The following is a 15,434-nucleotide window of genomic DNA, read 5'->3' on the forward strand; positions in this document are numbered from 1 at the left end:
TCAATGTCACACACATTTATTTGTTCTCCCACAGTGTCACACTCTCCAGTGTCACCCTGTGTGTCCTCCTCCCCCCTCCTCCCACTCCCCTCCCCTACATTGCTCCCATACGCATGCCACAATAGATACATCCCAAATGGCACCTTATTCCCTACATAGTGCACTACTTTTTTACTAGGGCCCACGGGCCCTGGTCAGAAGTAGTGCACTATATAGGGAATAGGGTGACATTTGGACTGCAGACAATGTGTCACAGCTGTGGATGCATGACCACAGTATTTATAGATGGGCCAAAGGTAACATCATTGTGCAGTTAACCCCTCCTGTTAAGTCCTGAAGCCCCGGGGTATCTACCCCCACTAGGATACTGACACTTGTTTTAGATACGTTAGTCTTGTTTTTCTACATTCATAACCTATTATGTGACAACATGACAAAAATATCACATTCTAATGTTATAAGCACAGACCAAGGTTTTGTGTTTATTTGTTTATCTATTTATTTGTGTATAATGCCAATAAAATGTCAATATTCAAACCACAACGCAAACAACTGAACACAATGGCATAAACATTAATTGACAGTGCTATACCATAGAACTGGGTAGGTACATGTCAGTGGAGGCTAGTGGGAGGACAGGGTCATTGTATTGGGTGGAATGGAATAATTTGAACAGTATCAAACACATCAAACATATGGAAACCTCGTTGACTCCTTTCCATTGATTCCATTCCATTGCAATTAGCCCGTCCTCCTATAGCTCCTCACACCAGCCTCCCATGGTAAATGTAAATGCATATCATAAACTCATTGGATTTTTTAACAGATACAATTTACATCATGCTTCCAGCCAGCTATGAAATTATTCCTGAAACACACACTGTATAAAACAAACCATTTCCAAATTCTATCTATCACTCCACCACATCCCCAAACGAAAAATACTCCAGTACAACCTTGGTTCTCCTTGGTTCTCTGTACTCTCATATAGAGGGGCTGAAGAGCTTTAGGGGACCCAGGTTCCTCCCATCGTCCGTGTCACACGGGTTATAGAAGGGGATCAGCGGAACGAACACCGTTTCCATGGAGAATGTGTACAGCGGCGTCATGGTAACAGCGTTATAGAACGCTACTTCCTCCTTCTCACAGTCTAAGAACACTCCGATCCGGACGGGCTTGATGGACACCAGGACCTTGATGGGTTTGGGGTCTGTACAGGCCAAGATGGCCCCTCCCTTCAGGGATAGGGTCCAGAGACCGTTACTGGTCCCGCTGGAGTCCATCTCCCCCCGGTGGACGTCCTCCCTGGCCACACCCAGCCGCCACGCTGTCTTGCAGCCCACCTCCACCTCCCAGTAATGGCGTCCGGTGATGAAGCCTTCTCGGCCCATGACACTGTAGTAGTAGTGGAAGCAGCGGGGGTTGGGTGGCTGCTCCTCCTCCGAGGCCTTGGGGATAACTTTGTCCTCCTCGAACCACACAGAAGTGCAGCTGGGGGAGAGTGTGAGGAGGGGGTGGGCTGTCTCTGGGTCAAAGGTCACTTCAGTGATATCTGGGGGGGGGGGGGGGGGGCTCAGGTGAGTTGCATTGTTGTAATCTAGAATTGTCTAATGGTATATGTGTAAGGGGATCCCTTTAAGTAGGAATGTAAAAAACAGGTATACCAGTACATTAGCACTATGTCACTAGCAGACGTCATCTCTTTAATTCAGCATTATACACATTGTATAACAAACAATACTATAACAATACTGATGTCACAGAATGATACGATGTGCATTACTTGGGTACAGGCAGCTCTTCATGTGTTTCCATATCCTGTACTGGATGGGCCCCACAAAGTGTGCTGATCGCACCTCCACATCCACCTGCGGAGGGGGTATGAAAGCCACCTGGGACCTGCAGGGAGAGGGGGATGAGAGGGAGAGGTGCAGGGGAGGAGGAGTGCAAAGATGGATGAGAAAGGGATCGAAAAGAATGTGAAAGGAAAGGATTGGGAAATTAGTGAGAAAGAGAGAGAAGGTAGAGAGAGTGAAGAAAGAAAGTGGGATGCCAAAGAGAGAACGAGAGGATAAAGTGAGTGGACAGAAGAAAAAGGGGGTTGCCAAAGAGAGGGTACAGAGAGAGAGAGAGAAAGCGAGAGAGAGAGAGAGAGAGGGAAAGAAAGAGAGAGAGAGAGAACGGGATGCCAAACATGTAAGATGAGAGATTATGGCCGATCAGGAGAAGGGAGTGATTTGTGACACGAGAGATAGATGGAGTCATAATCAGTTAAATAATTAAATATAAACACTTGCCTTTTCAAGAGGTCTTGAATCTCCTTCAGAGAGAAAAAGGGAGTGGTCATTACAGTAGTGAAAGACTTAAAGCACTCAAAACAACATAGCACATAACAGTGTATTTGTTCCACTGATAAAGGTGCCCAATAAAATGATGAATATTGTGAATATTCAATTTGTTTTCCATCAGAAAACAAATCACAATTGTGCCCTCGTGTACTCAATAGACAGTTGATATTCTCTCTCAGTCATTGTTTGGTGTCGAACCTCAGCTAGTCCTCCAAGACTGCACTGTGTGTTGCTTTTTGACCACCAGCCTTTTAATGGGAAATTGATTTAGACCTGCGACAGAAGGCAAGTAGACTCTTTAGCCAATGATTGATCAAATTAGTGCCAGAAGAGAAGGCAATAAGCTGACACGGTGGTCCTTGAGGACTGCAATGTCAGCGTAGGCTAGCTGTTGTGGAAGCTGATTCTGTAGAGGTACTCCAAGCTTCTTATTCCCCTGACCCTCCCCAAATCACTCCCTCCCTCCTGCCATTCATCACATTCTCTGTAACACTTTGCTCTCCGACCTTTCATCATAAGACCTGGATGACGGTGTCGTAATAATGACATAAGAGATGTCATAAAATGTTATGACAGTTTGTTTCATCTTATGATCATTGACGGTGGCAACTCTCCTCATGGAGAGCTACTGCAGTGTGCAGGCTTTAGTTCCAGCCCTGCACTAGATTTACATGAACATTTTAGTAATTTAGCAGACGCTGTTATCCAGAGTGACTTATAGTTAGTGCATTCATCTAAAGATAGCTAGGTGGGACAACTACATATCACAGTCATAGTAAGTACATTTGTCCTCATTAAAGTAGCTATCAGCAGTCAGAGCTAGTAAGAGCGAAAGTCAAGTGTTAGTTCCCAAAAAGCTATTATTTGGGGGTGAAAGAGGTGTGAGGAGGAGTTGCAAGGGGGGCGCTGTGGGAATAAACCTTTGGTTAAACCTAAAAATAACATAAATGCAAACTAATATACAAAACATTGAGAACATCTGCTATTTCCATGACATAGACTGACCAGGTGAATCCAGGTGAAAGCTACGATCCCTTATTGATGTCACGTGTTAAATCTACTTCAATCAGTGTAGATGAAGGGGAGAAGACCGGTTAAAGAAGTATTTTTAAGCCTTGAGAAAACTGAGACATGGACATGGTGTTCTTAATGTTTTGTACACTCAGTGTATATACAGTAGAACACATTTTTTCATGTTGTAGATTTTTCACTCTGGAATTACCTATCCAAATTTCTTCGATTGGGTTATAAGCTAATTAAATACATTTCCTGTTAATCAAGATATTAAATTGGTTCTATAACATGAAATAATGACTCCAAACACTTTCTTTGCATAATATTTCCACATTAACTGGTTACGATATTGTAACCAAATGGTGACCATCTCATCAATAAAAGCCTTTCCATGCACTTTAGTATCACAGTTCTTAACAGATATCATTTAAGTTTCAGTGCTGGCAGCAAATATATAATCATTAAAAAAACAGAACACATTACCTGGAATTACCTCACTCTCACGGGTGGCCAACAATAACAAACAGAATGCCACGCCCCCAATAGGCCATGCCTCCAACAATTCTGATAGGCTGCCACTGCTACATTGCTCTCACCACTATGCAACATTGATGCACATGGGGTGTTGAAAGCAATTTAGAAGCTTTCATTCAATTTTTAAAAATCACATTGATCTAACCCTAACCCTAACTGTAACGGCTGATGTCCTCCTCTTCGTCTGAAGAGGAGGTGTAGCAGGGATCGGACCAAAACGCAGAGTGGTAAGTGTCCATGTTTTATTAAAGTAAACTGAACACTACACAAAACAAAATAACAAAGAGAAATCTAACCGAAAAACAGTCCCGTGTGGCACAAACACTAACACGGAAGACAAACACCCACAAACCAACAGTGAAAACAGGCAACGTAAATATGGTTCCCAATCAGAGACAATGCAAAACACCTGCCTCTGATTGAGAACCATATCAGGCCAAATGACAAACCTAAACATAGAAACACATAACATAGACTGCCCACCCCAACTCACGCCCTGACCATACTAAATAAAGACAAAACAAAGGAAAATAAAGGTCAGAACGTGACAAGAACATGTTGAACGAACCTGTCACGCCCTGACTTGAGATATCTCTGTTTTCTTTATATTTTGGTTAGGTCAGGGTGTGACTAGGGTGGATACGCTAGTTTTTGTAGTGTCTAAGGGTTTTGTATTGTCTAGGGGTTTTGTATTGTCTAGGGTTTTTGTATGTCTAGGGTTTTGTAGGTCTAGGTATTTGTATGTTTATGGTGGCCTGATATGGTTCCCAATCAGAGGCAGCTGTTTATCGTTGTCTCTGATTGGGGATCATATTTAGGTAGCCATTTCCCTTTGGTGTTTGTGGGTTCTTGTTCTATGTTTAGTTGCCTGTCTGCACTATTCATATTAGCTTCACGGTTCGTTTTGTTGTTTGGTTAGTTTGTTCAGTGTTCATTCTTTAATAAAAGAAGAATGTACGCCTACCACGCTGCGCCTTGGTCTTCCTTGTACGACGAACGTGACAGAAGAACCCACCATAAATGTGTTCAGGAGGAATGGACCTGGGAGGAGATTTTGGATGGAGCAGGACCCTGGACGCAGGCTGGGGAGTATCGCCTTCCTAAAGGAGGAGATAGAGGCAGCGAAGGCAGAACGGCGATATTACCAGGAGTTATACCAACGAGGTAGGCCACAGAAACCCCAATAATTTTTTGGGCACATGGAGCAGTCGGCGAAGTTGAGGGGTGAGTCAGAGACTGTCGAGGAGTTATTGGACAGATTGGAGGAGAGTGAATGGAGGGGAGATTATGAGACCTTCGAGGAGTTGTTGATCAAATTGGAGGAGACTGAAGAGAGAGAGCTGTTGGTTTGGCGTAGTATGCACGGCATTCGCCCTGAGGAGCGTGTTAGCTGTCCGATGCCACCGGTGTCAGTTCCTCGTACTCGTCCTGAAACGTGTGTTAAAGTTCAGTGTTAAAGTTCAGTCCAGTACGTCCTGTGCCTCCTCTCCGCACTCGCCCTGAGATGCGTGTCATCAGCCCGGTACCAACAATTGATGCCGGCTATACACACCAGGTCTCCAGTGTACTTTCACAACCCGGTGTGTCCTGTTCCTGCTCCTCGCACTCTCCCTCAAGTGTGCTTCCACAGTCCAGTACGTCCTGTGCCTCTTCCTCGCACTCGCCCTGAGGTGCGTGTCATCAGCCCGGTGCCACCGGTACCGGTCCCACGCATCAGTTCTCCAGTGAGCATCCACAGTCCAGTACGTCCTGTGCCTCCTCTCCGCACTCGCCCTGAGATGCGTGTCATCAGCCCGGTACCACCAGTTCCGGCACCACGCATCAGGCTTCCGGTGCGCTTCCACAGACCAGAGCTTCCGGAGACAGTTCCCAGTCCAGAGCTTCCGGCGACAGTACCCGGTCCAGAGCTTCCGGCGACAGTACCCGGTCCAGAGCTTCCGGCGACAGTACCCGGTCCAGAGCTTCCGGCGACAGTACCCGGTCCAGAGCTTCCGACGACAGTACCCGGTCCAGAGCTTCCGGCGACAGTACCCGGTCCAGAGCTTCCGGCGACAGTTCCCGGTCCAGAGCTTCCGACGACAGTTCCCGGTCCAGAGCTTCCGGCGACAATACCCGGTCCAGAGCTTCCGGCGACAGTACCCGGTCCAGAGCTTCCGGCGACAGTACCCGGTCCAGAGCTTCCGGCGACAGTACCCGGTCCAGAGCTTCCGGCGACAGTACCCGGTCCAGAGCTTCCGGTGACAGTACCCGGTCCAGAGCTTCCGGCGACAGTACCCGGTCCAGAGCTTCCGCCGACGTTTCACAGTCCGGAACCTCCAACGACGTTTCACAATCCGGAACCTCCAACGACGTGTCACAGTCCGGAACCTCCAACGACGTTTTACAATCCGGAACCTCCAACGACGTGCCACAGTCCGGAACCTCCAACGACGGGCCACAGTCCAGAACCTCCAACGATGGGCCACAGTCCGGAACCTCCAACGACGGGCCACAGTCCGGAACCTCCAACGACGGGTCACAGTCCGGAACCTCCAACATCGATCCACAGTCCGGAACCTCCACCGACGGTCCACAGTCAGGAACGTCCACAGACGGTCCACAGTCCCGAATCTCCGGCGACGGTCCCCAGTCCGGAGCCTCCGGCGGCGATCCCCAGTCCGGGGCCTCCGGCGACGATCCGCAGTCCGGAGCCTTCGGCGATGATCCCCGGTCCGGTTCTACAAAGGCGGAGGGATCAGCGTAAAGAGGGGGGGCGGCGTCCAGAACCAGAGCCGCCACCAAGGGTAGATGCCCATCCAGACCCTCCCCTATAGGTTCAGGTTTGCGGCCGGGAGCCCGCACCTTTGGGGGGGGGGGGTACTATCACGCCCTGACCTGAGATACCTCTGTTTTTTTTTATATTTTGGTTAGGTCAGGGTGTGACTAGGGTGGATACGCTAGTTTTTGTAGTGTCTAGGGGTTTTGTATTGTCTAGGGGTTTTGTATTGTTTAGGGTTTTTGTATGTCTAGGGTTTTGTAGGTCTAGGTATTTGTATGTTTATGGTGGCCTGATATGGTTCCCAATCAGAGGCAGCTGTTTATCGTTGTTTCTGATTGGGGAACATATTTAGGTAGCCATTTCCCTTTGGTGTTTGTGGGTTTTTGTTCTATGTTTAGTTGCCTGTCTGCACTATTCATATTAGCTTCACGGTTCGTTTTGTTGTTTGGTTAGTTTGTTCAGTGTTCATTCTTTAATAAAAGAAGAATGTACGTATACCACGCTGCGCCTTGGTCTTCCTTGTAAGATGAACGTGACAGAACCAAAGCTTAATTTTGCCATTTAGAAAAAGCAATACAGATAAACAACAGTGCCATCCCTCTTTTTACAGTGTAGAGGTGCAGTGCTAGAACAATAGCCTGAACACCCTAACTCACTCACTTTGAGCAGTTTGGGACTATCCTCCTCGGCCAGTTTGTTGTTTAGCGTGGCAATGCCTCTCTCTAGATCTCTTCCCTGCATGGCGATCTTCTTCTCTCTCTCCCTAAGCAGCTTCACCCTCTTCTCTTTCTCCTTCTTCAGTCGCTCCATGTCCATGGTCTCCTCTTCGTCCAGGAAGCGATGGAGGTTCTGGAACTCAGCTCGGACCTCCCGTTCCAGATTATCAAAACATCTCTGAGAGATAGACAGAGAGACAGACTTGACTATTTTGTGTAGTAGGTTTTACTATATTTTGTTACTATATAGTGGGTAGTAGAAGGATACTATCCTGGTTGGGAGAGACAGATTTTTCAGCTTTAGCCAACACGCATCAATTACAGTATGTTCATTTTAATGCTAAATATGTAAATACTACAAAATACTTATCATAATGTTGTTAGATACACATTTCTCACCACTATCAGTCAAAATGCTTGTAATATTACTGACACACTAATACATTCACAGATGATCATATTCAGGATTGAATGAAATAATCAAATGAATAAATAATGAAAAGTAAATGACAGTGGTAAATGATGCATTGGCAGCCAGTACCGTACCTCTACACCAACAGACCATATGTACGTCTCTCTCTCTGCCTCCCAGCACTCGTCTACCTCATGCTTTATTCTTTTAATAGCCTGGATCAGCTTCTCCTGTAACACGCACATAGACAAACATGAGGGGAGAGGAGAGAATGGAAAAACAGACAGAGAAACAATGTTAAATAGTGACAGAATAGTGACTTAAGTTATTTAACAAAAGAGTACGTTCAGCATGCATGCATTTAGATAATAGTTTTTCCTATGAGTTTAGAAGTCATTTATTTATTGAACATGATATTGTTGTGCCATTGAAAATGTACTTGAAAAATGTCCCATCGATATAGCCTATTAGATTTTATGGGAGAGCCTTTTCCCAAACATAATCTCTTTCATAATTAATTTAACTTTCTTTTGGCTGACTTCCCTTTAGACATAAACCCAAGGGTGAAATGATAAACTGTGCAGCTTACCTTATGGTCAAGGAGAAGGCTTTTATTGCAATTGTTGTTGGTGTCTTTTATGTGATTTTTGTACATTCCAATTTCTCCTAACGAGACTGGAAAGCAAACGAGGTACTCTTGGTGTAATAAAAGAGAGGGAGAGAGTAAAGATGAAAGTGGGAGGGACAGTGACAGAGAATTGAAGGACATGGAAAGAGAAAATTATAAATTAGAGAGAGATAGACAGAGAGATACACAGAGAGAGAGACAGATAGACAGAGAGAGACACACAGAGAGAGACAGATAGACAGAGAGAGACACAGATCGACAGAGACACAGAGAGAGACAGATAGACAGAGAGCAGATATGGAGAGAGAAACCAATAGGAAGAGATACCCTCTCTGAGGTCATCAAAACAATTAGCATGAAGAGAGAATGAGTGTCATACATACATCCAACCAGTCAGATGGAGATTTATCTAGAAACAATTAAAGAGACAAGGGTCACCATCAAATACCAACCGACAGCAGCCTTCCCCCTCTCTCCCCACACGCAGCTTGGCTGAAGACTAGGGTCCATTAACACTGAGGAGAAACAGAGGGAGGGGGGCAGGGAGGGAGGGAAGGAGCCACAGCTGCTGGCCAGGATGGACAGGCAAGCAGGCAGGCATCAGCGATTTATGGCATTGCACGGTGGAGAAGATTCTATTTCTGTCTGCTGTTCTGGAAACAAAAGAGGGAATCGGTCAGGGGATAGAATCAGGCAGTGGGTCGGGGATGTAGGGGGATATCGTTTTTCATAGGGAGGGGTTTGCCTGGAAGGGATAGGAGAGAGAGGTTGTGTATTTATTTTGGTAGGCCGATGTTGGTTTAGTACTATCGTCACTAGGGCGTCTGGAGAGGGCAGTATGACAACTAAACAATAAAATGTTGGTGTTAAAACTGAACATAAATATTGGTAGATCTAGGGCAAACTGAGGTCAGTTTCCATCTGTTCTTCCTTCTCTTCCTGACATAAAGATTATGACTATTTCGCAACAAAGCATCCTTGACTCATGCTGCCAAACATACCCTCGTAAAACTGACTATCCTACCGATCCTTGATTTCGGCGATGTCATTTATAAAATAGCCTCCAACACTCTACTCAGCAAATTGGCTGCAGTCTATCACAGTGCCATCTGTTTTGTCACCAAAGCCCTATATACTACCCACCACTGCGACCTGTGTGCTCTCGTTGGCTGGCCCTTGCTTCATATTCGTCGCCAAACCCACTGGCTCCAGGTCATCTATAATTCTTTGCTAGGTAAAGCTCCGCCTTATCTCAGCTCACTGGTCACCATAGTAGCACCCACCCACCCGCGCGCTCCAGCAGGTTTATTTCACTGGTCACCCCCAAAGCCTATTCCTCATTTGGCCACCTTACCTTCCAGTTTTCTGCTGCCAATGACTGGAACGAATTGCAAAAATCACTGAAGCTAGAGACTCATATCTCCCTCACTAACTTTAAGCATCAGCTGTCAGAGCAGCTCACAGATCACTGCATCTGTACATAGCCCATTTGTAAATATCCCATCCAACTACCTCATCCCATATTGTTATATATTTTTTGTTGTTGCTCCAATTGCTAAATTGTAATTACTTCGCCACTATGGCCTATTTATTGCCTTACCTCCCTAATCTTACCTCATTTGCACACACTGTATGTAGATTTATTTTCCTATTGTGTTATTGACTGTACATTTGTTTATTCCGTGTGTAACTCTGTGTTGTTGTTTGTGTCGCACTGCTTTGCTTTATCTTGGCCAGGTCGCAGTTGCAAATGAGAACTTGTTCTCAACTGACCTACATGGTTAAATAAAGGTGAAATTAAAACATTTAAAGAAGAGTGGGGGAGCACTGGTATAAAAGCAAGCAGTCAGCATTTTCTCTCGCAATATTCTCCCCCTCAGAGACAAACACACACACTGACCCCCCCCCCCCCCCCCCCACACACACACCCTTTCTCCTTGCCTTCCTCTCTCCCTCTACCTCTCTCCCATTCTAATACACACACACGCATGCACACATGCACACACACACAGCCTGGCTGGTTGGCTGTGTGTGTGCAGAGGTAGCATTACTCATCTCTGGAATGTTCCTCATCTATAATTCATTGTCCTGGGTCCTGACGATGTGACTGCTGTGTGCTCTGCTGAAGTGAGCAAGCTGCACCTTCAGCGCCATAAACCAAACCACTGTAGTCTACTCCAGTACTGTAGGTGGACAGAATACAGAAAACTAGCACAATGCATTATTATGAATATTACTCACATGCAGAGGTGCACACACTGAACATGATTCACTTGTTGTAATATGCAACAGAACAATTCTCTATAGGAAATGCGGCTGCTTTTGTATCCCATATATTTCTGTATTCAAGGTCATCTTGTTTGGGTCATAATCATTAGTTGATAAGGCCTATTGTTCATGGGTATGAATAGGTCTCACACTCCATAAAATAGCCTAGATCCCTCGTTTATGTATTTGATTTATGTGACCGCTGCAGGGGTTAGATTATTTTCCTTCATTCTGGCTCTATGTCTGGCCCCGCCCACTGTTTCAAATGTCACTTTCAGGAGCTTGAAAATGACAACCAACTAGTGGTGAGGTGAGGTTTTAATGGGTGCCACTGTAGGGTTAGTTGGTAGGGTTTCTTCCCTTTTCCCTGTCCTTTTCTCTTCCCTTTTACATCACAAAGTGTAATGAATTCACACTCCAGTAGGCGGAAATACAAGGGTTGAAAAGACAAATCCATGAATAGGGAGGTTGTGACAAATTGTCAAAGACTCCAGCCACACTAGTCATAGACTTTTCTCTCTGCTACCTCACGGCAAGTGGTACTGGAGCGCCAAGTCTAGGTCCAAGAGGCTTCTAAACAGCTTCTACCCACAAGCCATAAGACTCCTGAACATCTAGTCAAATGGCTACCCAGACTATTTGCAGTGCCCCCCCCCCCCCTACACCACTTCTACTCTCTGTTGTCATCTATGCATAGTCACTTTAATAACTCTACCTACATGTACATATTACCTCAACTAACCGGTGCCCCCACACATTGACTCTGTATCAGTACCCCACTGTATATAGTCTCGCAATTGTTATTTTACTGCTGCTCTTTAATTACTTGTTACTCTTATTTCTTATTCTAATCCGTATTTTTTTTAAACTGCATTGTTGGTTAGGGGCTCGTAAGTAAGCATTTCACTGTAAAGTCTACACCTGTTGTATTCGGCGCATGTGACTAATACAATTTGATTTGACCAGAATCACAATCCAGTACGGTAGGTGGCAGTGTATGCACTTTTCAGTTGGTTGCGATCCGCCAATACAAATTTAAAGAAGAAGAGTGGCACACACACACACACACACACACACACACACACACACACACACACACACGGAAGTAGACTCAATAATGTAATGTAGGTAGGCCGTGAATGGCCTCACACGCCAGTACAGTAGGTGGCGGTATATGCGAACTGACAACCAAATCCTAAAGAAGAAGAATAACAGACGTAAACAAAGAACACGTCGCACATATTCATTCAAACGAGAGGTATGAAGGATTTTTCATATTAATTCAAGCTATTTAACTTTATAATTACATGGTTTCGTCTCCTTATTATCCTACTTTCAAGCGTTTTCCATTGCTATTCTTCTGCTTCCAGCTAAATGCTTAAAAAAACTACGATAATGTACTGGAAAGGCTAGCAGTGAGCTAGCCAACAAGCCGCTGTTAGCTATAGTTAACATAACCACGACACTAACAATTACCCTACCTGTATAGCAGGTCCACTGACGATTCAACCACAGCGTCAGAAATGAACGGTCAAGCCGATATGGAGGTGGACTACAAGCAGAAATACAAAAATCTCAAACGCAAATTGAAATTCCTGGTTTATGTGAGTCTTAATTTTTCATCCAATTGTCAATGACGTGTTATTATTATAACACCTATTAGCCAAGGAACTGTAATTTACAGAGTTAAACTGTTGTATTTCGTTACTTGTCTCCGTCTAGGAGCAGGAGTGTTTTCAGGAAGAGCTCAGAAGATCCCAGAGGAAGTTGCTCAAAGTGTCCAGAGATAAAAGGTGGTTGGGTGAATCTACAAAGTTTGTTTAGTTTGGACAGATGGGGTGTATTTATTTGTCACACTGTAGCAAAACCTTTTACTACGATGTGCTACTAAGAAATACACCCCTGTTGAATGTGTACACATACTGTACAAGCATGTTCAAAGTTAAAACTGGTCGTTCCTTGGCTTCTCTTCTCTTGCAGTTTTCTGTTGGACCGACTGTTACAATACGAGCGGGTGGACGAGGACTCCTCAGGTAGGACTAAAGCACCAAGTCTCAATGTTTCATTCTCCACAATATCTGTTCTTATCCATAGCTCACCCAATACTGATCATGCAGTTACCTGCCTTGCTGTAGAGTATTTTTAGTATGGATCATGTCAGTATGCTGATGTACAGTGTCTGATTGTCATGCTGTGTTTCAGATTCTGATGCCACAGCCTCTTCTGAGAACAGTGAAGGAGAGGGCACCAGGGAGAGAGACGGAGGAAAGAAGTGAGGATGCAGCATGCCAGCAACACAGACAATATTTCAAATTGCACTCTTTCCATCTTTGCCATTCTCTCTCACTGTCTCACTATTTATTCAACTCTTGTGAACTCTCTTAGGAGAAGAAGTAGCCCTGGCGTAGGCCTTCCTTCATCCTCCCATCTCTCTCTCCTCTCTCGTTCTGGAGTGAACCCTCTCCAGTCGTCCGGCAGTACCCCCTACCTCAACACAGTGAGTTATGATCGCCTTCCTCTCACTGAATCTATACAATCAATAACTATAACATCATTGATTGTTGCCATTATCGTTTTCTCATTACCGAAGATAATCACTGTTTTGATTTTGGGCATTATTAATATTGTTTTATTATATGTTTTCCGTTTATCTTTTGTTGTCTATCATGTTTTATTTTTGGGGGCTGTATTTGTACCTACAATGTGTGTGTGTGTTTGTTTTGGAAATTGTCACGGTATGTGTATGTATGTGTGTGTGTGTGTGTGTTTTCTGTTCGTATATGTGTTTGCATTTTTGTTTGTTTGTATGCGTGTGTTAAATTGACACATGGGGCCTGTGTGTGTGTGTGGCGGGCAGTTGCCCTTCCCACCAGAGTATTTGGCTCCACCAGCTGAGAGAATGAAGAAAGAGAGAAAGACAAAGGCGCCCAAACACAAGAAAGAGACATCGGGGAAGGTGAGAGGGGAGGAGGAGGAGATCACAGATGAGGGAACAGACATGTGGCATGTAGGGTATTGAGTTAGGGTCTAGCAGAGGGTGTTTCTACAGTATAACTGCACTAAATATAGCAGGTTAGGTGCAGGCCTACAGTAGGCTATAGGAAGGTCCATAACATTTGGACATCGTCAATGAAGTCACATACTGCCATAATATCCTGGACTCTTTATTTTCAATTTCTGACCATTCATTTAAAGGGTTGTTTTTCCTCTGTAGACTAACGACATCCCAGATGGAACCCTATTCCTACCCCAGAGGGCTCTGGTCAAAAGTAGTGCACTATAAAGGAAATAGGGTGCCATTTGGGATGCAGTCCAAGTCATCTACTCCTCTCTTTCTCCATTGCATCTCTCATTCCATCTACCTTATTCCTTTTACCTCCTTCCCCTTAGGTGGTGGCCCCTCTAGCAGCCAACTACCCAGCGGGCCCGACTGCCCCTCCCACATCCAGCGCCTCGTTCAACTGGGTGCCCAGGCAGATGCTGAGTGGAGACGCCGCGGAGGAGGAGGGAGAGAGTGACGGAGACTCAGACAGAGGAGACGACGACAGGGGGGAAGGAGAAGAGGCTGACCTTGTCATCGATATCCCCAACGAGTGAACTGTGTGTGTGTGTGTGTGTAAAGGATTGTTAGAAAGAGTGTGTAAAAGCACAATGTGAGTGTGTGTGGATTCAACCCCTCCCACTGTCAAATGCTTAGCCAAGCTCCCCCCAGTGGACCTTCAGGTTACTGTAACAATATCTCTCTCTAAACAATGTGACCTGTCATAATAATGTCACTAATTGACTCATTTAATGTAATTTTACTGCCTTCTACTGTTATACAAGTCATGGAAGAAATGGTATTGAAGGCATGGACAGCTACAGGACTGCATACATGTAGCACCTACCTTTTTATAGGAAACTGTCAAATAATGAATTTTCTGTTGGAGATAATGGAGATGTTATGTTTTCTACCAATGACTTTTCAAAATTAAATTGCATTAAAGTGGTAACATTTCAGATGACTGTGGTAGTTGTTGTTGAAAGCCTAATGGAATGGTAGTATAGTGTACAGTATGTGCTGCACAGACATGCAGTATTGTGCCTTTACTCAAAACAACTGTTTCTATTGGCTGTGCCTGGAGACAAAAGCATTTCATGCTGCATTCATAACCAAGTGGGAAGGTGGTATTTACCACTTACGACTGGGAAAAATCCACTTAAATGCCCCCTTAAACTCGTAATAACTAGTAGGAAACTCGTATGTCATCCCTGAGCTCTAACTTCTCGCTGACAAAGGTCACAGGTGAAGAGCTTAATTATTATGCTCTCGTCTTTCCTCTCTTGTCATCTCACAGAGGTTGCGATGGATCGGATTGGATGACTCCCTCTATGAATTTGAGAGTGGATACATTTCCCAATTTCCCTCAGCTTTACCAAACCAAGTGGCGGCTGAAACACAAAATCCAAAATAATTTTGTCTTTATAGCAGAGAAACTGTAATTCAGTCAATAAGATCTATTTTGGAACCTTGGTGGTGGATAGATCTACTGTGTAATATTCAACACTAGGCCACTGCTGTAAGATATTCTGCTGCGGTTTCACTGTGCACCCTAATAGTGCATGCTTAAGCACTCGGCTACATACACAGAGGAGTCAGCACTTTCTGAGAGGTGTGTGTTGTAACAAAGAAAATGAACCATTGAGCTGTCAATCAGACAGCCAAACCTTGTGGAAACATTGTTTGGGAATGCAGACCTACAGGTAATAGGAACCG

At 44.8% G+C, this 15,434-nt stretch overlaps 2 protein-coding genes across 10 annotated transcripts; one reads left to right on the forward strand and one right to left on the reverse strand.

Moving 5' to 3' along the window:
• Positions 1-474: 474 nt before the first annotated feature.
• Positions 475-9,530, reverse strand: LOC139573558 (zinc-binding protein A33-like). Of its 6 annotated transcripts, none has more exons than XM_071397155.1 (7): positions 8,863-9,529; positions 8,372-8,478; positions 7,917-8,012; positions 7,315-7,548; positions 2,298-2,320; positions 1,784-1,899; positions 475-1,552 (listed from the first exon to the last, which is right to left on the reverse strand). In XM_071397155.1, the coding sequence occupies exons 1-7, from the start codon at positions 8,918-8,920 to the stop codon at positions 984-986; spliced, it is 1,203 nt and encodes a 400-aa protein (XP_071253256.1). In that variant the 5' UTR covers positions 8,921-9,529; the 3' UTR covers positions 475-983. The 6 variants fall into 6 exon arrangements, with proteins under 6 accessions (XP_071253256.1, XP_071253260.1, XP_071253259.1 ...); XM_071397159.1 differs by having other exon boundaries at positions 8,859-8,903; XM_071397158.1 differs by having other exon boundaries at positions 8,794-8,903.
• A 2,266-nt stretch (positions 9,531-11,796) lies between these two features.
• Positions 11,797-14,677, forward strand: LOC139573555 (INO80 complex subunit E-like). 4 transcript variants are annotated; one of them, XM_071397146.1, is made up of 8 exons: positions 11,797-11,936; positions 12,168-12,282; positions 12,401-12,471; positions 12,659-12,711; positions 12,881-12,950; positions 13,064-13,175; positions 13,536-13,634; positions 14,069-14,677. In XM_071397146.1, exons 2-8 carry the CDS (start codon positions 12,202-12,204, stop codon positions 14,273-14,275), a joined length of 693 nt encoding a protein of 230 aa, XP_071253247.1. In that variant the 5' UTR covers positions 11,797-11,936; positions 12,168-12,201; the 3' UTR covers positions 14,276-14,677. The 4 variants fall into 4 exon arrangements, with proteins under 4 accessions (XP_071253247.1, XP_071253249.1, XP_071253248.1 ...); XM_071397147.1 differs by having other exon boundaries at positions 11,809-11,936; positions 12,171-12,282; XM_071397148.1 differs by lacking the exon at positions 13,536-13,634.
• The last annotated feature ends 757 nt before the right edge of the window (positions 14,678-15,434 follow it).

Source organism: Salvelinus alpinus, chromosome 4, assembly GCF_045679555.1.
Source record: "Salvelinus alpinus chromosome 4, SLU_Salpinus.1, whole genome shotgun sequence".
NCBI lineage: Eukaryota > Metazoa > Chordata > Actinopteri > Salmoniformes > Salmonidae > Salvelinus > Salvelinus alpinus.

What these genes read in the sequence shown, in the direction of transcription:
- LOC139573558 (XM_071397154.1), bottom strand. Translation starts at nt 8,551, where the DNA reads ATGTCCTTCAATTCTCTGTCACTGTCCCTCCCACTTTCATCTTTACTC. An exon ending in ATAGTCCCAAACTGCTCAAA is followed by an intron (nt 2,321 to 7,314) that starts GTGAGTGAGTTA and finishes TTCTCTCTGAAG; the next exon opens with GAGATTCAAGACCTCTTGAA. An exon ending in ATTCAAGACCTCTTGAAAAG is followed by an intron (nt 1,900 to 2,297) that starts GCAAGTGTTTAT and finishes CTCTCCCTGCAG; the next exon opens with GTCCCAGGTGGCTTTCATAC.
- LOC139573555 (XM_071397146.1), top strand. Translation starts at nt 12,202, where the DNA reads ATGAACGGTCAAGCCGATATGGAGGTGGACTACAAGCAGAAATACAAA. An exon ending in AATTGAAATTCCTGGTTTAT is followed by an intron (nt 12,283 to 12,400) that starts GTGAGTCTTAAT and finishes GTCTCCGTCTAG; the next exon opens with GAGCAGGAGTGTTTTCAGGA. An exon ending in GAGAGAGACGGAGGAAAGAA is followed by an intron (nt 12,951 to 13,063) that starts GTGAGGATGCAG and finishes GAACTCTCTTAG; the next exon opens with GAGAAGAAGTAGCCCTGGCG.